Here is a 25,781-nt window from a genome sequence, read left to right on the forward strand (position 1 = left end):
ACCCTCCCACCCTCACACACACACACACCACCATCACTTTTCACTTTCTGAAAGTTAAAACTGCTTCTACATGAATTCGACTGGTCTTGTGTACATACGTATACACACACACACACAGAATAACTGACTGAGCGAGTGCTTCAGATTGCAAACTCACTTCCTGTGCAACACACAAATGCTAACACACACAAATACTATTTACTGAACTGGGTATTTCCTCCCTTGGGCAGCTCTATACACAAGGCTTCATTTTTTTTCTCTTTTCCTTTTTCTTCCTCTCTCCATGCCGTCACACAGGCTTTCTAGGATTTCAGCAGTTTGCCAAGTCTACCTGGAGTCATGTAACTCATTTCAAGTTTACTCGATCCGATGATTAATTGACATTTCATAATAAATTCAATAACCAACAGGTTTTAAAAGAAAACATAGAGTTTTTGATCTAGATGATGTTTAAAAAGGTGCTGTCACTACAAACAATATCCATCTTAACAAATCATTTAATCACATTTTATTAAATCTCATTTACAAATGTACTAATGTAATAAAAAGCAGTAGAGAAGTAGTAGTAATAGTACAGAATCTGCCACTGGTGTGACAATTGTACTTGATTCTAATGCAAATCATCTGGTTTTAAAACAAAGTCTGTTGCTGGTGTCAGGTTAAAAATGACTCCACTCTCCATGGATCTATATTTTCCAACAAAACATTCCTTATGGCTCGTACAGAAAGTTATTTGCCGTAATAGGGGGAAATACTTTCAAAGTAATGACATTTTCATTTCAAATAACTTTCTCAAATAACACTGTAGGATCATGAGGAGTCTTGAACTTCACACTCTTCTTATACACACTGAACTCCCTCCCCTGTAAATGTGCAGCACAGTAATGCTGCAGCTCGGTCAATGAACGGACAGCAACCTGCTGGTTTTTCATCCTCAACAACCTCCACTCACAATGACTTCTCTTAATCATCCTTTTAAACACACACACACACACACACACACACACACACACACACACAGTGAGATATTAGGGGGATTTTGCTGTGATGTACGTGCGCCCCCGCACAGCTTTAAAACAACAAGCTCCGGCTGTGGGAGCCACAGCAGAGAAAAAACATCAGCAGGGGTCTGAATGTTAACATGATGAGCTCACGGCATCGGGAGGTCAGTGAGCACAGGGCGAGGGGTCATTCTACAACAAGCAAAAATAAAATAACTGCATTAATTACTTCTGCCATCTGACGTACAACCATGATCCACGTGTCGGCCACACACTGCTTCCAGACTGCTGCTTTGCTTTAATATTAAAAACAGACTAAAAAGCAGATCTATTTTTCAACGTGGTATTTGCATGAATCTACAACATTTATGTGATTTTGGACTGATATGACCAATCAGTTTCATTCACCTCTGATATGATGGATAGTAAATAGTCGTAGTAAGACTGATTATTGTAGTGGTCAATGAGATGCCTTAACATGAATTCATTCTGATGTGACACTTTGCAGACTTATTTACTGTATTATTAATGGCGTGTCTCCTGGAGAACCGGAGGCTTTTTCATCCAATCCAAATAATATTCAACTGAATTCTTCTGATGATAAATACAAAAAGTATCAGCACATCATATCTGTAGTCCCTGTCTTCATTTAAAAAATATTTTTGTCACTACTGGTTCCCAAAATTCTGCTGAACTCTGGTTGAACCCTGGATCCTTGGGAACTAAATCAGTGATCTTCCAAAATGACCACGTGCTACGGCGCACTGAGGAAATCACTACACCAGTAAATCAGGCTAAAGGCTACGAGGTGGTGACCCTACTTTAACAAAGCCATTTCAAAGTACCAGGACACTTCTTGACATCTAAACTCAGCACAGACAGACAAGGCAGCTCAGCTCTAAACTAAGATTAAAGTTGAGGTGAATTATATAACATTATAGTTGTAGCATAGTTCTGTTTTTAATGGTTCTTTGTTATGATGCTGAGGGGAAAATTGCTTTAAATGTAGTTGAATTCAACCTGTCAAAGAGGATGGATGAGGCCCAAAATATCTAGCAGAGACTTTCACATGTGCTATGATGGATGCAGAAACCCACCGAAATCTTTCTTCCAAGTCTCTCCAGGAGTTTGTTTTGCCGTCCAGCTGAGCTTACTTTGACTCTGTAATTGACTGGAGCTGGGTCAATCCCATCATGCAGTGCGTGGCGGAGCCCTGTGGTCAGACTGCTGTTTACATTAGAGCTCTAATCAGCATCCCTGGAGAGCAGCTTCAGATCTAGGCCACTGAACAGTTTGGGCCAGCCCAGTGTCGGCCAGCTGGGAGGGACGGGCTGCTCTGTACCCACCAGACACACCACATCTCTCTGTCTGAATGTGGATGTCTTCCTGTGCTTATAAGGAACACATGTAAAGTTTTCTTTTCAGATCTCATCCTATTAAACAATGTGGCCAAAGTTTGATTTACTGTAGGTGGCACTGCTCCCTTTGTCTCATCAGTCAAAGCGCAATGAATTAGTTTAGTGATTGGTTATCTGATGAGATGGTGTAGAAAAAGGAATGGCTGGTTGCTGTTTAAACTGCATTGTGATGCTGCAGGTTACTCAAACTACAGGAAGAGGACTACAGGAAACAGGAATAACAGCACCAGCAGTGCATCCTATGTTGTTAAATGTCTTTATCATCCAAAAGACTTTCATTTTCTTCTTCTTATCGTATGTTCTGTTTCATGTGCATCTCGGCACCAAACATTTGTCCTGTACATCGACACAGACTCACTTTACCTGCCTTTTACAAACCAGATACAGATTTTATTCTCAGCATTTTTATCTTTTTTTTTCCCTCCTTTACATCTTTTCTGTTCTTTTTTCTATTCATAAACAAATTGTAATTGTTTGTTGGTGTCATTTCTTTCAGCACAGACTCGCATTTATAGATTCATAATCAGTAATTAAGCAGCAGTCATTAGGCCTGAGCTGTTTTTCTTTCAAACTATGAATTATTGCTGCACATTAGAGGACAGTTGAGATGCTGATTTACGTCAAAAATGACTCTGGAGTGAGTGAGTGAGATTTCGTTTACAATCACGTCTCTTCCTCACATCTCGCATCCCTGCTGGGAGGACATAAGATGTGAGGAAGAGATGAAAGTCAGGGATGTCATTTTAGCTCATGGAAAGCACCCGTTCTGTAACACAAACTGCTGTACAGACCTCCCACCTGTACGGCAGCTTTACAATCCACTTTCCCACAAAATTCAAACTTGGCACCATATGAATCATTTTCTCACTTCTCGCACCATTCGAACACTGATTCTCAGTCATATGCACTGAGAATGAATTTCGTCATTAACTGATTAACAGAATAAAGTTGAACTTGAACCAACTTTGTCAGCGGTGAGTTCTCGAATCTTGATTATCTGCACTCTGAACTTCATGAGCAGAGCCTCCAGGACCATACACTTCTCCTTCCAGTCCTCCTGGCTCATGGCCTCCTCCCCATCCGCCATACCGGCTGACCCTCTGTAACACACACACACACACACACACACACACACACACACACACACACACACACACACACACACACACAGCAGTCAGTGAGACAGAGAGACAGAGAGTAAATATATGTACATAATAATACATCAATCTCCTAGAGGTTTCCTGTGGGAAAATTCACCTTTCATTTCCTCCTCCTGAAGGATCAAGGATCAGGGTCAGCTAAAGACAAACGTCCCTGAAGCTGGTTCGGATTCAAAGTCTTGCTTAAAAGGCACCTCTGCAGTATGAATGACTGATTACTATTCTAATCCCCGGTGCTGGTTGTCTGCACTGAAGCTCAGGGGAGGACTGATGCACACTTGTGTTGAGTGCAGAATTGATCAGTTCTTTAAATAACAGGAAATGAATCAAATGTTTTCATATATTTGACACACACACACACACACACACACACAAACACAGAAAGAGGGATTGTATTGCCACCAGCCATCACCTGAAATATTCCAGGGTCGAGCCCAGCTGGACCAGTGTGAGCAGTGGGCGTATCACTAAGCTTGGCCAAACAGTAAAACATCACAGTTGCTCCAAAACACCTCAACACCCACCCTGGGACATACTTGCATCACTTTTTTCCAGGGAAAACAGTCGGTAAACACAGAGAGGAGGAGTGAGCACGAGAGAGACAGAGAGCGATGAGGATCTCTGATGAAGGAGAGCAGCAGCAGCAGCAGCAGCAGCAGCAGCAGCAGCAGCAGCAGCAGCAGGAGGAGGAGGAGGAGGAGGATAGAAAGCCTGGCTTTCTCTTCTAAGTAATAACCTCTCATTACCAGCCTGGCCTCCTCACAAAGAGACTACAAACATGTGTAGAGGGAGGCAATAAACTGGTTTCCACAGGCTTATTTCTGTTGCTTGTTTGCTGTGGTAAACACTGACGAAGGCAAGAAAAAAAAAGAAGCTCTCACCCAACAAAACATAACAACGTAAATGACTATGGGAAGGAATTTAATACGACACATGTGGATAAAGCCTGCAAATACCAATAGAAAACTATGTCATAAGAATTATGGATTTTTTTTTATATGATAGTTCTCATGTAGTATTACAGATATAGATATTAACAGATATATATACATAATATCTTATACCATGGTTCTTTGTCAACCGACACTTTAAGGTGCTAATTTAAAGCTTTTTAAATATGCCTAATGAGGCCTATTTTAGTTTTACAATGACTTTTCTGTATAGCCACCCTTAAAGCTTTAGTTGAAAGAGTTTTATTGTGTAACTTAACGTGATAATCTTATTATATGACATATAGAGCCTTTGTTATTGTTAATTTATTAAAGGTATTTTTATTTATTATTATCTGCTGCAACAGTATCATAAGAAGTTTTAGAAGTTAATTCACTCTTGTTTCCTTGTATGTATATGTTTTGTAGAATTTAATAAGATGCTCTGAGAGTATTAGTGAAATCGGTGTAACAGGGGACAGATGCAGATTCTGCACACTCATCTGTTCCCTCTCCTCCAAGCGTCATTCCACAGTGGTGATAAAAGGATGTGGTTGGTGGAAAACATTAAAGGCCATTTAACGCCTGAACCATGTCAGAGTTTCTTTGTCTCTCTTTCTCTCCCACTTCCTGTTGAGTAAAGTCAGTGTCAGTGTGCAGAGACAGTGAACCAGAATGTGATGCATGAGCACTTCTCTGTGTTTGGGTCTGGAGTGGTGCTGCAGTGGGCCATTAAAGACATACAGACCCCATTACCCTCTGTTAAAGTATTTAAAGTTTACAGTGTGTGAAGATAATCCACTTCTCTTTAATGAACTGTGAAGAAAAACGATAAAATGGAAGCAAAGTACACTAAACATTACGGCCATGTGTATTTTAAGGTATAGTTAGTCTGTTAATTTTCTAAACACTTAAAGAATTCCCCCAAAATCTTTTAGTATTCAGATGATCTTTAAGACTCAGTGTGCACAGGTATGAGACCTTATTATTAAATTTAATCTCCATGTTGTATTTCCTGTGACTAATACATTCTTCAGACTGTTATATGTTGGACATGTTTTAGATAAACACTCATGAAGTCATGGAAATTATTTCACTAGTGGTGCTCCTCTCAGAGGGCTGAATCATGGTGGTGAGTAAACTGAGGTGAAGTAGTTCATAATAAGCCCATCTGGGGCAAAAAGTTTCATTACTTGTTTTGTGGTACTTTGAGTAAAATTTATAGATTCAACAGCACATCATGGAATATGTATTTAAGTTTACTGTGACATCACAAGAATAACTTGACCTTTAATCTACAATTTATAAATAAATAACATTAATATTTTGGTGTCTAACTTTCTAAACTTTAGTGCCACAGATATAAAACCAACTCTAAATTAAAACACCAGATAGCAAAAGACAAAAATAGTACCACTTTATTAGAAAACTGTAATCACATTCATGGGTTTTCTCCACAAAACCATCACTGTTATACCAACAGTGGCCAAGTGATAAAACTAGTATTCAGCTCTAAAATGTTTAGTGTCAACTTTTCCCAAGAGAATGAAAAACACCGTTTAAATCTTTCTTACTTTAAAAAGAGACCATTAGCTACACCGTCCCTTAGATACACAACTTCTTCGTCGTTTCGTATTTAATTAAAAAACATCTATTTCCATCAAAGTTTCTCGGCTTACCTGTGGAAATACTGATGTAGACCTTACGAGCGACTTCACGCCATGTCGACTCCAGCGTCTGTGTGTTTATTATTATTCCTGTGGAGGAAGTCCTAATTCATGAGTAAAAGCTGTGAATTGGTCTCTTTCCTAGAGGTTTTCATTTCAGCTCTCAGGCAAAAGTTGGAAACGGGTTGGATTTAGAGGGTGTGGCTTCGTGAAATACGTCCAATCATAGACTTTGTGAGCGTTTCTCTGCTCAGCGGAACCGTGAAGTCTGAGATTGATTGACATGTAATCTTCACCAATAAAAATCTGGAGCGCTATTTTATGGACAGATGAGTTTCTGAGGGCGGTCTCTAACTATTTGTCGGAAATGACGTTTCACGTGTGCAGCATGGAACATGGCTGTGTCAAGTGTCCGAGAACAATACAGGAAACTAGGAAAGTTTTATAAATAAAGTATGTTCAACCACGTTTTCTACCAAAAAATGTATTTCAATCTAAAGACTCTAACACATGTCCATATAATTAATTTCCATATATGAAATATATGTACACATAAAATAAAAACATATTAAAAAATGATATATGAAACTTGTAATAAATGGGAACAATTTCAAATATTGACATATATGCCAAGCCTATACATATATTACAAAGATATATATCCATCCCAAAGCCTGTCAATATACATTGATATTATATACAGTGGGTACAGTCTGACACCAGTTTCCCAGAATAGGAAGATAGATCTGTTTAAAATGAATGAGAAATTAGTAAGAAAAACATGTATAAGCATATAGAATTTTTATCTGTATGTCGTTTTAATAAACTTGTATATATAAATTAGATATATTGTACATACATACATACATATATGCAAAATGTCGTATCATATAAAAGTTAATATAGATATTTTCAGTATACAGTTTGTAAATGTAATTTACACTGGGTGTTGTATACATGTTATAAACGTAAATCTTCATATAATTAGAGAATGTATATATGTGATAATAATGTATCCTCCAGGTATCCCTTGACAGGTGACTACAGCAACATCACCCTTGATATAACACATTTCTGTATGGGATATTTTATTCTGAAAAATTCTTCCGGAAAAGAAAGGTTTTTATCCTCGCGCTTGACGTTAGTTACAGTTACCAGCTGAAGCAGCAGGACTCAAGAAAACCACATGCTCAACTGAGGTGAATGCTGATTATATTTAATTTTGTATCTTCATTAAGCTGTTCGGGTCTTTTTTGCGAATTCAGCTGTTGAATTGTTGCAGTGTTTAATGTGTCCGTCTCGCTTTTTAATTTGGGAAGTAGAGTCGGTGCTAGATAGCTAGCCATAGTTGGCTAACACTAGTAGCAGCAGGACTTTTAGCCAAGGTAAAGCGAAATACCTTAGAAAGGGTGTACATAAAGTTGCTATGTGTGTATCTGTGTGTGTGAGAGAGGAGGGAGATGGGGGAGGGAGGAGAGAGAGGAGCTGGGGGTGATGTGCAAAGAAAAACTGCTAATTTGTAAATACCAGGTGAGTGATATTATCCAAAGGGACCATTAAAGATGTGAAGAGTCAGTGTTCTGCTCAGGCTTAAAAAGGTGTGAGACTCCACTTTGTATTCTTTATAACCAAGCCATATTGTAGATTGTTGGACATGCACTCAAAATGCTCATGCAGTCATGGAAATGATTTCGCTGATGGTGCTATTTACACAGGGCAGAGTTATGGTGGTGAAGAAGAAGACAGCCAAAGTAGAGGCTGTGGCGTTGGACGAGGAGAAACTACACAAGCTGATCGGTAATGAGGCCAAAGTACTGATGAGCAAACTAGGGCTGTGGTAAATGAAACCATCCACTACATGTTATGTGTCATTGCATTTAATTTTAAGCAATGTGCGTGTCTTGGTCTTTCTTAGCGTCCCTCTCTGTGGATGGTGGAGAGGATGGAGTCAGACAGGTGGCCCAGACCCTGCAGTGCTGTTTGGAGTTGACAGAACCGGTGCAGCAGATCCAGCTGGTTAAAAAGGTTTATGACAACGAGGTTATTGTGTAACTTCTCAGTATTTAAAAAAACTTAATGTTTAGTGGATAAAGCAGAGTAGGCTACACAGTATATGACTATATATCTGTGTCCATACCGCATCAGGCAGGGTCCCAGTTGGAGGCGCTGAGTGAAGATCAGCAGGATGGTGCTCTTCTAGACGCCTGTCTATATACCCTGGCTCTGGTCTACACCTCCCTGCAGGCCAAGAACCCCCTACGACGAGCCATCGCCAGGTACACAGCTAAGTTCTAATGTTCATTTAATTTGAAATATATCTGTTCAAGTAAGTAAGTTGTAGGTATTCATCCCATCAGAGAACTTCTATGCTTAATTACTAGGGAGGCAACCACTGAGCATCACAGATTTTATTTTCTGCCTTCCAAAGGCAAGTGGGAAGAACTGGTCCTTCAGTCTTTTAAATCCTGGAACCTAAATCCTTGTCGAACAAATAAGACTCCAAATCAATGTAAACAGATACTAACTATAAAATCTACCACCAACATATCTGTCATTTCAGGAGAACACTTTGATTTCTCTTTACCACTATATCTTCAACTTAATCTGTCATTTTCTATGTCTGATATAGTGAGATGATAAAACTTAGAATATAGATCTTTACTGTAAGAATATAATTTTTGGAGGTTTGGGTGGCAGTCTGTTAGTTTTGACCTTGTCAGTTAATTAAAAAACTTCTAATTTTCCTGTCTGCGTTTCCAGTATATTATTTGGTTCTGCAATAAATATCGTATCTGTGTCACTCCTTGTCCTCAGTGCCTTGGGTTCAGTACCAGCCTGGTTACAGGAGCGGACTGTAAACTGTTTGTGTGCGTGCTTGTCTGACTGGCTGTCCAACACACAATCAGACAAATATCCACATATTGTAGACACCATCACTGCCTTTTTGGATGGCTTCCCTTTTGGTAAGTGGGATATTGCTCGTATTTGCATTTACTGCAGATTTATTCTACTTTTGATCACTAGAGATATCAGATAAATCGTATCTCCTTTTATTTAGTTAAATAAATAACCCCCTAACTAACTGCCTCTATCTCCAGGTGAGAGATGCATAAACAAACTGCTGCCTGAAGGTTAGTGTCTGTATGTCAGTAATGTCTGATTTTCAGAAAAGACTCGGTTTTCTTTTAGTCACATTCTCTCTCTTCTCCTCTGTGTAGTACTGCAGTTCCTTCACAAGGGACTGAGTGAATACCTTCATCAGAACAGGTACAGAAGCATACTCCACAGTCCTGGTCTTTATTTTTATAAGGAGCTTTATTTTAATGCCTAAAGCAACTTGTGTAAGTAATGTGATTAAAATAGTGATTTTGGCAAAACCTCTTAATTTAAAACACATCTTCTTCGATATCTTTTACTTAGATTTACACTTGATATTTGATCGTGTCTCAGTATTATTGGACGTGAATGTCTTTTTTTCCTTGCCATGACATAAATTGTTGCATATGTCACATGCCTGACAGTATATGTTATTCAACCCAAATAACTACTATTCTGGCTATATTCACTTGAGTTTATTGGTGCATTTACACCTGGATGTGATTCTTTTCTGCTCTGTCTGACTACACTCTAATTAGCCAGTTCTTGTGTAGATGAGGGAAGCAGGACGACCCTGATATTCATAGTGTGTGTCTTGTCGTTGATAACTGTGTCTCTGTCGCCCCCTGCTGTTCTCCAAGTGGTCTAGCAGGCCGTCACATTGCCCAGGCCAAGTTGATGCAGTCCTGTCTGGCCGCAGTGAAGACCTCCATGCTGGTAGTCCAGAGATCCCAAGAGACCATCAGTGCTGCCCTGCAGGCTGAACACAATCACTGCGAGCTGGGGGACACACTAAGCAGCCACCTGAGCTGTTACATATACATCCTCACTGATGGTAAGAAACAGAATGTGTACTGTGGAAACCAGCTGTAAAAGTAAACATGATAAATAAAAGGTGGTTTATACTCATGACAGATGCACTGGTTTTAAGGATATAACATAAGCCAAAGTAGTAATATACTGGTAAACATACCCCCAACAATCGCAATATAATTGAAATCGCAATGTTGCCAAGTGCAATATCCAAATCGCAGGAGCTGCAATTTTTCTGAGAAAGGTAAAGTGTGTCACAACATTGTTGTGGTGCTACAGAGGTGCCCCGGCCTACAAATCATATTCTCCACACACAGCGGAACATGTTTGTTTGGTAAAAGACCAAGAACAAAAATCCCATCATCAATTTTTTTTTAAAGTGAAATTGAAAAGCAGAAACGACCATCCCAACTGAAATTGCAATCGCAATATCTGCCAATATAATTGCAATATGATTTTTTTTTTTTTTTTTTTTTTGCATATTGTGCAGCCCTACCCCCAAAGAAATCCATCAATATAAGTCTATAAATCTAATACTTAGAGCAGAGTGTTGAAGTCTTGGTACACAGAGACTCTGCACATTCCTAGTGCCCCCAAGTGTTTCAGTATTTGTTTGGAATCAAGTAACATTTTCATGATACTTGGGATAATCTATCTAATACTGTCTTGTTTTCAAGATCTAGCCAGTGATATAGATATAGTGATATGCCCATTAGTCTATAAACCTAAAGAAAATATGCGTCTGAATAACCGTGCAGTGCAGGGTAAGTATTAGCTGCTGTCTTAATCTTGGTACGTTTTTTCTCATTTTGAATGACGTTTGCATAAGAAGAGGATATATATTTCCCTACCATCCACAGGCCCACATGTACAGTCAGATTTCTTTATAGCTGTGTTCACTGTGAATGTAATTGGTGTCCTACTGTACTGAGCAGCTTGAGTAGATGTAGTGCAGTGGTGATCACTGGGGCCTCCACTAATATAGATGAAGAATTTTTGTTTGTCATTAACACAAAAATTAAGAAATTTTAAGCTTAAGTATTATACCCACATACTTTCTTCTCACATTCTCACATTTTCTCCTCTTTTCTTCTCTCTGCCTCTAGAGGAGTTCATCCAGTCAGTCCAGAGTACAGCCGGCATGGCTGTAGTGTTATTGATCAGGTCCGTCATGGGCTCTGGAGACGAAGTAGCTTCTGTGGTGAGTTAAGAATTAAATGTTCTGGATTTTGGACATTTTATCATGTGCACAATATGCTCTGAAGACACTGATTTATAACACACCAAACTTCATAAATACAAATGTAAAATCAGAAAGTAGTGCCTCAAAATGAATGTAAAGTAAAATCCATATTTAGATGCTGTGTTACCTAAATATTGGAAAATCAGTAAAAACAGTGGAAAGTAAAACAATTAAAGATTTGTTCATCATGACCAAAATTACTAACCAAAAACTTTATAAAACTCATAATAAAAATTACTTTTGATAGTTAATCAGCTAAATATTTCTCTATTCTTGGTCATTGGATTGTGTGTGTCAGGTGTGCAGTTTGCTGCTGAGCTCAGTCCAGGGCTTGGACCCGGCCCCTCAGTGGGTCAAACAGAGGTGTGTTGCTCTGTGTACCAGTGATCGCCCGCCAGGTGTCTCTCTGTATCTGTGTCATGGGGTTCTGGCCATGTTGAGCTGGAAGGGTGCTCTCCTAGGACCAGAGTGGGAGCAGCTGCTGCTTTTGGTCCCAAACACGCTGCTGGATCTGGATGTGAGGTAGGACTGTTAGAATTGTTTACCATTTTGAATTGATCACTCTAAAATTAAACTCTTACTTCATGGGAAAGTAGTTCACAATTGAAATGTGTCTCAGAAGTATTCGGGTGTGTCTACAGCTGTAAAATGTTGCATGTCTGAATATTTACAAGCATGCTGATGTTTTATTTCTTTGCTGTAGTATTAAGGAGTCCAGTACGGCAATGGTGGTGGCTCGGGTGCTGACTTTGTGGAGTAGTGCTGTTCTGGACTGCCTGCAGGGCGAGACGCAGCCCTGCCCTCCTCACCTCCAGCAGTCCCTCAGTGGACGCTCTGATTTACACCGACACCTGCTGGAACACATCTACTCTCACTGGGAGCACCCACTAGACGGAGTACGCCACCAAACCCGCTCGCTGTTCCACAACCTCCTCCTCCTCCATCAGAAAACCAACCCCTCCACTCCTGACCCTACCAAGGACTCTTACATCACAGAGCTCACCCAAAGCCTGTTGGGACTAGAGTGGCACATGAGGGGGAAGTACGGCTCCCTGGGCTGCCTGGTGGAGCTCTATGGCGCAGGGCACTTGCTTAACATCCAGCCACAACTGCCGTCATGTCTCCTAGGCTTGATGGGTGATCAGACCCTGGCTCCTTATGCCAGCGACCTGCTGGAGAGACTGTTTGTCAGTCACAAGGCACAGCTGGTGACTGAGGCTGGTTTAGCAGGAAAGACAGAGGAGTGGATGGAGCGTTGGCACCAGACATGGGTAACCCCCCTGCTACAGGTGCTGTGCCGTGCCAGGCTGGACCAGACCACGTACATCCTTGACTATTTCCTGCCCAAGCTACTTCGCTGCAGCCCCTCCAGTCTGGCTCACATGGTGCAGGCCTTGCAGGACACGCCGCCCTGCAGCACAGGCAAAGGCACAAATACACAGATGTCTCCACATACACACACACACACACACAGATTCACATCCCATATATCTCCAGATACTGTCTCTCTTCCCTTCTGGTCATACTCGCCGCTTATTAATGTCTCTCACTCTCACAGAGCATTCTGTTGTGGCTTGAAAGATTGTAGTTAGAGCAATGTTTGTTGCCACAAGCAAAGAGAGCATTCTGTATCACAGTGATGAAAGAATGAAAAATGTAAAACCTTTCTGTTAATACTGCTTTTATTGTGTTGTCAGGTCCCTCAGGCAGCAGGGGTTCACTGGGAGCTCTGATGACGTGCCTGCGGGCAGCTAGGGCCCAGGGTGTTGTTCCATCCTCAGAGGAGGGTCTGTGGGGAGGTCTGGTGCCTCTCTCCCTACTCCAACAGGCACTGATTCACAAACATGATCAAGTGAGCATGTGTCTGTCTTTGAGTGTGTATTCGTGCTCTTCAATATTGTAAGAATGTTTTATGTTTCTTATAAATTTTGTGTGGCAAATATCTTCCAGCGCATTTATGTGTCATAATTTCTTGCTGCCCAGGTGAGGATTGACGCTTTGGGCTTGGTGTGTGAGAGCCACCGCAGCACTGAGGTTCTGACCTCACAGGAAATGGACCTGATCCGCCACTTCCTGCTGCCCAATCTCAACAGTCAGTCCCCAGGCGTCAGACAGCAGACAGTCAGCCTGCTGAAGAAGGTCAACTGCTCTTTGAAGATATTACATTTTATATTCTCATTGCAGTTGAAATATTGGGCTGGTGACACACATTAAGCTTGTATTTGCTTGTATCTGGGAGTTGCAGTGTGCTTATTATTTATTTATTTATTTATTTATTTATTTATTTATTTATTATTATTTTATTATGATTTATTCAACTCATTGATCTTGATTCTAACTGGGATTCGCAGTACTGACAGATGTTTGAGATTTGATTAAATGAAAACAACAAAATCATCACTTAATGAAACTTTAAATCTTCTAATTCACAGTTACTTTGTAGAGTGAAGGACAGCACTCAGCTGCTGCAGAAAAGACTGAGTCAGGAAAGAGACCAGGAGCAGAGAGACAGAGACCAACACACATTACATCTCTACAAGGTATACCCCACACACAATACATTAAAGGTCCCATATTTTACACTTTTCTGGTTTTATTTGAAGTGTTCATATCCATGACAGGATATATTTGTGGTTTTAAGAACCAAAAACCATCTCTATGTAGTTTTACATCTCCCCTCTCAGGCTTCTCTCTGGAGCGCCAGGAACAACATGTCAATTAACCAACCAGAAGAGAGGGAGGCTCTGAGCCTCTCTTCTGATTGGCCGACTGTTTTCTGAGTGATCAAATAAAAATATAGCAGATAATAGGAAAACATTGAGAGAAACCAAATCCTGCAAGGTTGAATGGTGGGTCCTGGTGGGCGGGGCCTGGCTCAGGGTTGAGAACAGTGACTGTTTTATTGAGACATCACAAAGTTACAGAATCCTGACGGCTGGTTTTAAGGCTCAGTTTCTGAATACAGGCTGTGTGCATTTCTCTGTGGACTGATAGTGTGATACTTTCACAGTATTAATATAGAACCAAGACCTGCTCTATAATCAAAGAACACATGGAAATCTACCTTTTATACAATATCGGACCTTTAATGCAGGGTTTCCATTAAGGATAACCAGCACCCAGCTTTTCCCATGGTGATATTTTTTTAATGCATTTTTTTGTCTAAATAAATCAAGGTTTATTTTTTGTGTGATGTAGGAGTTCCTGCGCTGGCTGTGTGTGAGGCTGCTGGAGGTTTTGCTTCCTGGCGCTTCCTTTTCCAAATGCCTCATGTCCCTCCACGTCCTCTGCCTGCTGGGCCAGCTCTTCACTTTCAGCACTGGTACACTTCACGCTCAGCAATTACAGTTTTAAATGACTCACAAACTTAAAAAAGTATCACAGCTGAGTGAATATGGTCCCACTGTTACTAACAGTATAGTTTCATAGGAAACATATTGTATTGCAAATGTAGAGATATTTAATAATATCACTAGAAAATCAATGACTGTGTAATTTCAGCCTTTCTTAAACTGGAGACAAGGAAAATTTTTCCAGCAAATAATTAAAATGCAAAAAAACCAAGAAATATGTTCTGGACTGTCATCATACATACATACACACTTTTAGACTATTTTCTTCAGACAGTAAAACACCAGACAATTGAACATTGTCTTCCTAGTCTTACAGTATGTACAGTTCATGCTCAGCCAACACATTCTGAGCAGTTTTGAGTTCAGTGCTTTACTCAAGGGCACCTTAGTGATAACACTTGGCACATTTCATTGGCCAACTCACAGCTCTGGAATCCATCTTTCTTATTGCTGCCTGAACCAGCAGCTTGTCCATTACTGGTCAGTCTCTTTGCTGTGATGCCAGCCTTATGATCCAGCTGTCTCAGCGTATGCTCTACCTCTTGTCACTCACTGTCACCTCCTGTGTTTCTTCACCTCTACCTCTTGGTTGTCCTCAGAGTCTGACGCGTTTGCCCTCGGTGAGGTTGTGACCTCTGAGCATGCTCAGAACGTCCTTTACGCTGTTGCCAGCAACTTCCTGGAAGTCAAACAGCTGGCCTCATCGCTGCTACCACAACTCCCTCCATCAGCTGCAGGGCTACAGGTTAATATTCCAAACACGAGCTGTTTATTAAAAAAATGTTAAATGTTGAATCTTAAGACTGTACTAGTATTTTGTTGATATCTCCTTGGTCTTTGTGATGTTAGGTGCCGGAGAGGATGCGTTGCGTCCTTCAGGCTGCTCTTGACCTCAGCACCAGCACTAAACCTTTTGACAGCGTAACAGCAGCCCACCTCCTCAACCTGCTTTTGCACCAGCCGGACCTGAGCCAGGCACTGCTGCACTGTGCCCAGCAGCAGGGCCTCGACTTCCAGCCTCCCTCCTCACTGCCCCAGGTGTCTCAGACACACATCTTGGAGCTCAACACTCTGGCTGGTAAGATCGAGATGTGTAGGCCCAATAAAAGTATGTATGTGCTAACCATCAGATGTGTAACATCTGTATTTTATTGTCTTTCTGTCCACAGTGGTTCAGTTTTTGCTGTGCTGTCTGCAGTCAGAGGTGTCGAGGGCAGAGTCGTCTCTCTTACAAGCAGCTGCTTCCCATCCTCTGTATGGCAGAGCTCACTGCATCACAGCTGTACTACAGCATCTAAACACTGAGTGAGAACAAAAATTTCCATGACATATACACGTTAAACAACCTACTTCCATTTTAGTAAATTTTTCTGTTCTTGGTAGTGGAGGAGAGCTCACGGCACAAACTCTGAGTCTGCTCATGTGTGGTGTTTTGCTGCTTGTGTGTTAAGTGCATGTTTATGTGTGTGTTTAGGAGTTTGAGTCAGACTGAGCAGTGGAGATATCTGGTGTCAGAGCTGATCGCTGTGTGCTACAGGATGTCTGATGTGGTTTCCCCTGTAGTCCAAAGCTCCTCCCCAGAGGGACTCATCCCCATGGATACTGAATCAGGTAATTTGAGTATCTGTAATTCTTAACATTGTCCTCTTCACTTTACTCTTTATTGTAATGTAATATGTGATCAACAGGAGGACATTATGGTTTGTGTCTAAAAACTATGCAATGGGAAACAAAAGGTTAAAGTGAAGGGTCTCACAGAACATGAGTGTGTTCTTGGATACAATGAAATACGTAGGGGTTTATTTGAGACACTGAAAGGTTGGGAATTTTTTCTGTGGAATTTGAGTCGCTTTTCAAAACGCAATTGAATTTCTTTCAGACATAGATTTTATCTCACAAATATTCCCAAATACAAAATATTGACATATTTTCAGGGCAGGAGTTAACGTTTAGTTGATGGAATCATTCAAATTTAGTAATGGAAGTTTACACTATGAAAAAAAAATATTGAGAATAAGTCATGTTTATTTGTGCGTGTGTTTGGTTAGGGACGTCAGCAGGTCTGCAGAGGATCCTGCAGGAGATCCAGCCCAGGGACACCAATGACTTCTTCACCAGTGCAAGAGAGCTGGACACACACCATGGAGATGATCACACACAGAGTCAGACCACACACATATCATCACTGGACACTGGTGAGTTACAGATAATTATATTACACTGATTATATTTAATGTCACACAGGCGATATACCTTTTTTTTTTTAGACTTTTACTCAGGTGTAGTTGTTAAATATTGTTAAATATTAGCTTTGGTTCACTAATTTTAAGATTTGCCTTAATTTGCATAAGCCATGCGTCTTTAGTCAAAATAGTTTCAGTGGTATGATTTCCTCTGTCAGATTGAGTCAGTGAAACCAGCAGGTCACCACTGCTTGTGAGTGGAGTACTACCGGGGTCCTCATGGGGGCAGTGTTTAGTGTTTTTTGTCTGATATATTTACATGATGCTCAGTCAGTCACCCTGAGACAACTTAATGAATGATTAACTACATGACTGTGATGTCACTGTGATAAGGAAAATAAAATGGTTTGGTGTATGTGTGTGTTCAGTGAGTGTAACTAATGTGACCTAACATGAACAACAAAAGCAGGCACATTATGTGACTTGTTATGGTTTACATTGAACATAAGGCCAAAATGTGGTACATTACATAATAAGACAACTGCATCTTTTAGTTAAAATTATTAGATAATGAACCAAAAGATGATGAAACTTTTCCAATGTCATTTTTTTCATGTGTGTGTCACTGTGGGTGTATGTGTTGGCTCCAGGCGGTGAGGGCTACAGGGTGACAGCCCAGATGGTGCTGGTATGTTGCTGGCGGAGCATGAAGGAAGTGGCCATGCTGCTCGGACAGCTGTGTCAGAGCCTGCCTCTGCACTACACCAGCGGCAAGGCACACACACACCCAGGGCTCATCACAGAGGAGCAGGTGAGATCCTGAAGAACAGAACACACCTCACCTCAATCAGAAACACAGCCACTATCACTTTCGTTGTTCTTGTTCCAAACAGTGACTGTGACTGATTGTGAAACACACTGGTTTACTTAATAACCAAGACTGTTATAATTCAGTTAGTGGATACAAATGGGGTCTAACCAGTTGCGGCTCATGTTAGCTCCTTATCCTTATTGTCACTGCTGTCTATTTCTAATATCATGGATATGGTTGAATTTAAACATTTTGAATGGATAAAAAATTTATCTTAAGTCCTAAATATGCATCAATCATTTTTATCATAACTGATGAGATCTAGATTTTTTACTAGAAAATCCCATGAAAGGGCTACAATCGACAATGAATGTATTCGTCTAACAAGTATTACCTGGTATATCTTGTGAGTGCCAGAAAGTGATTTCCACATCCCCAGCATGGGAAGTGGGAAAGTACTGAGTCAGACTCTTTTTGTGGGATTAGTTGACAATAACAAAAATATACAGTATTGCTTTATCCCATCCTACATAGGATGAACATTGAGTGTGCCTGTGCCATTATTTAAATGGCACCAGATACTAGATATTGATACCTATAGTCCAAAAATATTACTGACCTGTGTCAATAGTTATGCTCCGATCCACTGGATCAGTATCGGTGTGGATACTGACCTTATTAATCACGTTTTAGCCAGATGTGATCGACCCATATTAAAAACAGTTTCTTCATCACTGTCATTATAGAATGAAGTGTAACCTTCATTCAGGCGCCGGATGCCACTGACTCAGTTCTTAGTCCCACAGTGAACCTTGGCCTCATGTTACCTCACATAAGAATGATCTGAGTGTGGTATCCAGATTTCGAATGTGGTAGGAAGTGAGCACTGGTAGTGGAAATCGGTGTTGGAAGAGAAACAGTCAAATGATGCATTCTACATGTCAATATGAATTGTATAAAATCCAAAGCAGTCTTCTGTGGTAGACCACTAGTAATAGGTTACATTTAAAATATAAAATAGCCAATGGCTCTGCTCCCTCCATGATATTTTTTGTATGACGGTGCCTGTGCACATCTGACAGCGGGCTCCTCAAACATCTGCTGCCACTATACAGCTCTGTCTTGTCGCTATTCTTACTGCTTTGAAGTCTCATTTTGGGAACGGGAAGGCTAACAAGGTTAACCAAGCTACAACAGCTGAGCTGTGGTAGTGTGCTGCAGAGAACACAGGCGAGCCACCCCACCTCAGTCGCGTCAGGAATTGGCAATCTCACACAGTGACGATCGGATGATGTAAAAATGCAAATGGCTGCCTGACCCTGATGTGGACACTGTTGTCAGTTGTAGAAGTTGTTTGCAAACCAAATACTCCATTTGAAAAGGTGTAATTTTTTTTAACTAAATGTGTGTATGTGTACTGTAGCGGGGATGATGTGAATCCATGTGTGTGTCTGTGTGTGTTTGTGACACCACGCTGGGAGGCTCTTCAATTAGTATCCGCCCTCGTTAGCGCCGAGCTTTCATTTGGGGCCCGACCCTGCTGGTTTAACGGCTGCGACGCCCCTCCCTTTCCACTGCATTCTTTCCAAATCACTTCCACCACCAGCAGGAAAACACTGAGTGCTGCAAACAACACACACACACACACACACACACACATATACATGGACTGACACAGACAAACTCACACAGGAATAGTTGTCTGAGTGGTTCAGCATGTGAGCGTCCATAATAACAAGGGCACCAGACATAGGCTGTGTTTGTCTGTGTAGGGGGTAAAGGGTGTGTGTGTGTGTTTGTGTTTGTCTGTTGACCATGTACAGTGCTGTGAAAAAGTATTTGCCCCCTTACAGATTTCTTTTGTTTTTGCTTTTTTGTCACACTTAAATGTTTCAGATCATCAAACAAATTTTAATATCAGACAAAGATAACCTGAGATAATACAAAATGCAGTTTTTAAATGATGATTTCATTTATTAAGGGAAAAAAGCTATCCAAACCAACCTGACCCTATGTGAAAAAGTAATTGCCCCCCCCCTTGTTAAATCATGAATTAACTGGGATTAACCACATTTCTTGGAAAGCTGAGTTCAATTTCACTAGCTCCACCCAGGCCTGGTTACTGCCAGACCTGTAGAATCAAGAAATCACTTAACTAGAACCTGTCTGACAACATGAAGTGAGCTAAAAGATCTCAAAAAGCAACACATCATGCCCCGATCCAAAGAAATTCAAGAACAAAGTCATTGACATCTATCAGTCTGGAAAGGGTTACAAAGCCATTTCTAAGGCTTTGGGACTCCAGCGAACCACAGTGAGAGCCATTATCCACAAATGGAGAAAACATGGAACAGTGGTGAACCTTCCCAGGAGTGGCCGGCCTACCAAAATTACTCCAAGAGCGCATCGACAACTCATCCAGGAGGACACAAAAGAACCCAGAACAACATCTAAAGCACTGCAGGCCTCACTTGCCTCAGTTAAGGTTCATGATTCAACAATAAGAAAGAGACTGGGCAAAAATGGCATCCATGGGAGAGTTCCAAGGCGAAAACCACTGCTGACCAAAAAGAACACAAAGGCCCGTGTCACATTTGCTATAAAACATCTTGATGATCCACAAGACTTTTGGGGAAATATTCTGTGGACTGACGAGACAAAAGTGGAACTTTTTGGAAGGTGTGCGTCCCGTTACATCTGTCGTAAAACTAACACAATATTTCAGAAAAAGAACATCATACCGACAGTCAAACATGGTGGTGGTAGTGTGATGGTCTGGGGCTGCTTTGCTGCTTCAGGACCTGGACGACTTGCTGTAATTGATGGAACCATGAATTCTGCTCTCTACCAGAAAATCCTGAAGGAGAATGTCCGGCCATCAGTTTGTGACCTTAAGCTCAAGTGCACTTGGGTTATGCAGCAGGACAATGATCCGAAGAACACCAGCAAGTCCACCTCTGAATGGCTCAAAAAAAACAAAATCAAAGTTTTGGAGTGGCCTAGTCAAAGTCCGGACTTAAATCCGATTGAGATGCTGTGGCATGACCTTAAACAGGCCGTTCATGCTCGAAAACCCTCCAATGTGGCTGAAATAAAACAATTCTGCAAAGAAGAGTGGGCCAAAATTCCTCTACAGCGATGTGAAAGACTCATTGCGTGTTATCGCAAACGCTTGATTGCAGTTGTTGCCGCCAAGGGTGGCACAACCAGTTATTAGGTTTAGGGGGCAATTACTTTTTCACAAAGGTTTGGTTTGGTTTGGTTTGGATAGCTTTTTTCCCTTGATAAATGAAACATCATTTAAAAACTGCATTTTGTATTTTCTCAGGTTATCTTTGTCTGATATTAAAATTAAAATGTGATGAACTGAAACATGTAAGTGTGACAAAAAAGCAAAAATAAAAAAACCATAAGGGGGCAAATACTTTTTTCACAGCACTGTAGTTACACTCCTGAGGGGGAGAGAGAGAAAGTATGAAGCATCATACTGTACTATGTGCTGAATTTGTGTTTTTTCTGTGTACGTTCAAGTTCTTTACCTGCAACAACTACAAAAGTAAAAAAGATAAGTACAGGTTTAGAAACAAACTGTGCGTTGTACTGTGGGTTCTCTATCAACTGGATTTTACACTTTAGTTCCAGATGCTCTTGAGCAATACTCAGTTGACATTCGGTACAAAACTGACATTGACTGTGATCCAGTATTGTGATCCAAAAACAACAGTTTATGTAAAATTGCCAGTGAGTAGCACTGTAGTATATTAGCATACAGTGTGTGCCTTGCAGTTTGGATAACTGAATCTCTTCTTCTCCTGTTTTTGACCCCATATTCAGTGATACTATTACCTGTTCGTTATATTAAACAATGCACATCATGTGACATTTGTCTTTTAATTGTGCTTGTCAGATTAGTTTAAATTGAATGTCCAGGGGACATTAAGAACACGTTAAAAAGTCTGAAATTTAGATGCCTGATGCTGGCATATTGTCTGAAATACATTTATTAACTTTCTTGCCGACTGTTAATAAAGGGAATAGTGTGAAGACTGATACCACTCTCCTGTCTTTCTGGTAAATATAAAGATACAGCCAGCAGCCAGTAAGCTTAGCTTAGCTAGCTCAGCTTTTTAATGAGTGAACTTCAGAGGTGGGTGAATTTTACTTTTGGATAAACTCAGGTTAGCGGTTTCCAGTTTTTGTGCTAAGCTAACCAGTTCCTGCTGGTAGCTTCATATTTATTAAACAAATATGAAGTGATGTTCTTACTATCAACAAAAAAGTGAATAAGTATATTTTCTCAAATGTCGAACTGTACCTTTACCAACTCAGGACCAGTACAGTTCAGATGCTGGCTACTAACACGGAAACTGTTTGTCAGTTTGTCAGTGAGGGGAGCTGACCTATTACATTTTTCCTCTGTTATTTAATATTCCCTCTAAGACAGATGCAGTAACAGGTAGAATTTAAAGCTGTATAAAACAGCCTTAAACAGTGCTTTTAACTTTCACTGTTGAAATGGACTTGATAATGATGTCACCACCACAGTGTCCTGAAGAGATAATTGATGGTGATATCATGGATACCATGTTGTCCACTGTGGTAACTATAGTGATGGGCCTCATTACATAACCGATGATTTAACAAACTCATGCTGAGAAATACGCAGACAAGAGGAAAATCTGAACTTCTGTGCTCTGTCTTTACCACATCCATTTTCTTTTTCATTCACTTGTCAACAGTTCCGCACTTTGTGTGTCTGTGTGTGTGTGAATAGTGTGTGTGTTTGCATTAACAGCCAGTGGGGTGATTCCAATAGTGTTTGGAAAGTTGGGTCTGGCTAAGCTTATGTGGACAAAGTCATTCTGCCCTACCGCAGTGATGACATGCATGGGCAAATGTATGTGTATAAGTGTGTACGTGTGTGTGTGTCTGACCAAAACACATCTCTTTCCAAAATGTGTGTGAGTTCAACACCTCCCACAGTCCAGAGCCAGCATCCTGTGTTATATCCTCGTTGGCCTGGCAACACTACAGATGTTTCTGTCACTGGGTGGCACCATGGCAACAGTAGTTGTTATAGGTAGGCATTAATGGTAATGGTTTGATAATCAGCCACAACGGGGCTGGCATTGTTTTCACTTTGTGTGTGTGTGTGGTAGGTAATGGCAAAATGTGGTCCTGGAGACACATACTGTAGCGGGGACCACCACAGAGGTGGTTTTGAGAACTTTGGCAGGTGTTTATATGATTGTCTGTCTGTCTGTTGACAGATTTTGTCAACATGATAGCATCACAACCTGCAAGATACAGTCACAAAACTTGTCTAGTTGACATCAAAATCAAGGGCGAGTTTGAATATGGGTGTGGTCCAACTCATGAGTACTGAGTACTCTGTACTAATGTAGTAATGACTACTGAGTTTCAGGACTTTATTTTGACTTTAGTTTCATGACTTTAGTCTCTAAGCCACCTCTTAGGAGGGGAAACAAGGCCAAACGCTCAGGGTGGCCTAAGAAATACCAGCATCTCACTGTGGATGACTGGAAAAAAGTCCTGTTTACTGATGAAACCAAGTGTTAGATTTATGGCAGTAACAAAGGGTGTATGTAAGTGTATTAAACCCACAGTGAAACATGGTGGTGGGAATATTCAAGACTTGAGGTGTTTTGCTTGCCCTTGCACCTGCACTGAGTTGACTACACCCTGACTGAAGAGAAGTACCTCTCCATTCTTCAGAGACATGCTACACCCTCTGCTTTGTATCTCAGTAGAGAAGGCTCACACTGCAGCAGAACAATGACCCACACACACCTCAACACAGAACTACCTGAAGACCAAAGAAGAGCAATAGAGAGCAAGAGTTTTTACTGTCATGGACTTTCCGCCACAGTCGCCAGACCTCACTCCCAATAGACATTTATGGGGGCACTTGAAGACTGAGAAAGCAAAGCATTCTGGGACATCACAAGAAGCTCTGTGGAACATTGTCAGATCATGTTGGGATAACATGGGTCATCAGGTTTTGCACAAACTTGTGGAGTCCATCCATGTCAGCTCAAGTGCCTGCTGCCATTAAAGCAAAAGGGGGACACACAAAATATTAAGATATTATGAAGTTTGACCTTTTCACTCAGTGTTAAGTTGATATTATCATTTGTAATGAAAACGATAGTATTACATTCAAAACAAATGGAACATATAAGTATCTTTACTAGTGGTCGGACTTTTGGACCCCACTGTATATATTTAGCTTCCTATCTTCCTATTTTTCCAGAAGACTTTATACCACATTTGGATATTGATTCTCAGATCAGAGCTCAAAGTAAAAAATATTTCACACATCATGTGTAACATAACTAATTTAACATAACTACTTTTTACCTTTTACCTGATACCATAAAGTCCAACTGCTCTGAACCAGTGCAGAAAAGAATAAAATTTATTATGTTGCAATAGAAGAATCTGAATTACTTGGTTTACCATTGCCTGTGCCATTCAAAAATCAGAAGTTCAAAATTCCTCCTGCAGATTGCAGCAACAACAACAAACATTATCAGAGTGCTTTCTAACCCTGTCCCGTCAGGGGAGAAGTTGGCTATTTGGGTCACTGTCACGGCCCGGAGCCATACATGTAATTAGACTTGGGAAACTTCTCTCTCCGCACAGGGAAGTTTTTCTGGGAAACGGGCACGTTTGCAAACAGGAAGTTGACGTCTAAATAAAGTCCCGTCCCCCGCCCCCCTGCGCAGGAAGCTTGCTTGGCCCTTTTGAACAGTTACACAGACGGGAACCTTCAGGAGGGAAGCTTTAAATAGGCGAAGCCGCGGCCCGGCGCGGCCCAGCTCAGCACCGCAGCGGTCTGGGCCCCGGCAGCCACGGGCCATCTAACAGTGACTGTCGCTGCCATTTTTAACCCGGTGAGGTCAGGCCTGTCCTGGGAGTCCACTCTGGCCACCAATGTGATAAGTCATTGGGCTTGGTACTGCTGTGGTTTACTTAGTCCATACTTTGGTGTTTAAGTTAGTCCACTTTGGGTCTGCAGGGTCAGTCGAGTTTACTGACCAGTCAAAAACGGACTGTCTAAGCACTACATTCTTGTTGCATTCATTCTTCTTGTAATATTTCCTTTTTACACATATTTCCATTCATTTATTTTGAGCACATTTTCAGCACTTTTTCCTCTTGTAAACCCATCTTCATGCATCATTGTTCCTGCATTCAGTGACATCAGGGTTTGTTGCTGAAAGTTACGGTGACTGGTGTACTCCTAGTTCATCTGCGGGTCTACGTCTGTGTTAGTTTAGATGTTGTGTCTAACCCCACATCCCCTAAGGGGCCGTCGGGATTTTTTTTCCCCCTTTTCACACAGGGATTTTTTGCATCGGAGCCTTGCCACCCCTCCCTGTGCCCTCCATGCCACCCCTGACTAAGTCGGGGCCTGGCTGCCACTGTGGTGGCGGTGATACCACAGCCTTAATGACAGGGCGCTGTAGCTCTGCGTCCGCCTCGCCCTGCCGCCTCACCTGCAACACACTCACCAGTTTACACACTGCCGCAGAAGCAACACTCGGTTGTGTGTGTATGTGTATAGTTAGAATAATGTTGCTAACACTGTTACTAACTGGATGGTTTTACTGACAGTGGCCATTATGTGGATGTCTCAGCATCCTTATTTGAACACACTTGTCACGCTACTGACATGCTGCTCTCACGCTTGACATGCTCAATGCTCACTGGCTGAAAACTAAGTGGTGTCTCTAAAACAAGAGAGTAGCCAGTGTTACAGCTTCACTGTGCTTGCCAAATAGAGAAAAGGCTAAAGTGGGATTAGGTAATGCAGTTCATCAGTGTATGAGCATCTTTTATACAGTTGGAATTCTTTAAAGAAAATGAACTATTTTCCCTCTAAATGACAGAGCTGGTTAGTCTTGCATTTGGTTGGACATGAGTGGAATTATGTCATTAACAGTGGTGGGGGTTATTGTTTTTGTACTGTGAGTCTATTGCATATATTTGCTGTGAAATCACTTTAAAAAACAAATCGCACACTAAGACAAAGTACAAAGTCTACAAGAGTCACTGATATGCGACCACTCAAAACACTGAA

The 25,781-nt window shown here is 41.1% G+C and overlaps 2 protein-coding genes across 4 annotated transcripts in view; one reads left to right on the forward strand and one right to left on the reverse strand.

Annotated features, from left to right (window-relative positions):
* Positions 1 to 6,329, reverse strand: part of plekhh2 (pleckstrin homology domain containing, family H (with MyTH4 domain) member 2) — a 31,584-nt gene extending 25,255 nt beyond the window's left edge. Inside the window, exons 1-2 of the mRNA XM_023425899.1 lie at positions 6,188 to 6,329; positions 3,384 to 3,519 (exon numbers count right to left, since the gene is read on the reverse strand). Of these exons, the coding sequence (XP_023281667.1) occupies positions 3,384 to 3,506 (123 nt within the window). The 5' untranslated portion in view covers positions 3,507 to 3,519; positions 6,188 to 6,329. The remainder of the gene's footprint in view (positions 1 to 3,383; positions 3,520 to 6,187) is intronic.
* Positions 6,330 to 7,308: 979 nt separating this feature from the next.
* The window catches only part of thada (THADA armadillo repeat containing), a 90,958-nt gene continuing 72,485 nt past the window's right edge, over positions 7,309 to 25,781 (forward strand). For 2 of the 3 annotated variants that reach the window (XM_023425829.2, XM_087179174.1), the window contains exons 1-21: positions 7,309 to 7,374; positions 7,891 to 7,972; positions 8,091 to 8,200; positions 8,321 to 8,451; positions 8,990 to 9,138; positions 9,274 to 9,306; positions 9,394 to 9,442; positions 9,913 to 10,106; positions 11,191 to 11,285; positions 11,626 to 11,849; positions 12,031 to 12,755; positions 13,025 to 13,179; positions 13,311 to 13,466; positions 13,760 to 13,867; positions 14,526 to 14,649; positions 15,280 to 15,425; positions 15,530 to 15,758; positions 15,850 to 15,985; positions 16,155 to 16,291; positions 16,729 to 16,875; positions 17,514 to 17,674. In XM_023425829.2, coding sequence (XP_023281597.1) covers positions 7,900 to 7,972; positions 8,091 to 8,200; positions 8,321 to 8,451; positions 8,990 to 9,138; positions 9,274 to 9,306; positions 9,394 to 9,442; positions 9,913 to 10,106; positions 11,191 to 11,285; positions 11,626 to 11,849; positions 12,031 to 12,755; positions 13,025 to 13,179; positions 13,311 to 13,466; positions 13,760 to 13,867; positions 14,526 to 14,649; positions 15,280 to 15,425; positions 15,530 to 15,758; positions 15,850 to 15,985; positions 16,155 to 16,291; positions 16,729 to 16,875; positions 17,514 to 17,674 — 3,282 coding nt within the window. In that variant the 5' untranslated portion in view covers positions 7,309 to 7,374; positions 7,891 to 7,899. The remainder of the gene's footprint in view (positions 7,375 to 7,890; positions 7,973 to 8,090; positions 8,201 to 8,320; positions 8,452 to 8,989; positions 9,139 to 9,273; positions 9,307 to 9,393; positions 9,443 to 9,912; positions 10,107 to 11,190; positions 11,286 to 11,625; positions 11,850 to 12,030; positions 12,756 to 13,024; positions 13,180 to 13,310; positions 13,467 to 13,759; positions 13,868 to 14,525; positions 14,650 to 15,279; positions 15,426 to 15,529; positions 15,759 to 15,849; positions 15,986 to 16,154; positions 16,292 to 16,728; positions 16,876 to 17,513; positions 17,675 to 25,781) is intronic. The other variant, XM_087179173.1, reaches the window with a different exon arrangement.

Source organism: Seriola lalandi, unplaced genomic scaffold (assembly GCF_002814215.2).
Source record: "Seriola lalandi dorsalis isolate HSWRI2012SDOR001 ecotype SW California unplaced genomic scaffold, Sedor1 jcf7180002054795, whole genome shotgun sequence".
Lineage (NCBI taxonomy): Eukaryota > Metazoa > Chordata > Actinopteri > Carangiformes > Carangidae > Seriola > Seriola lalandi.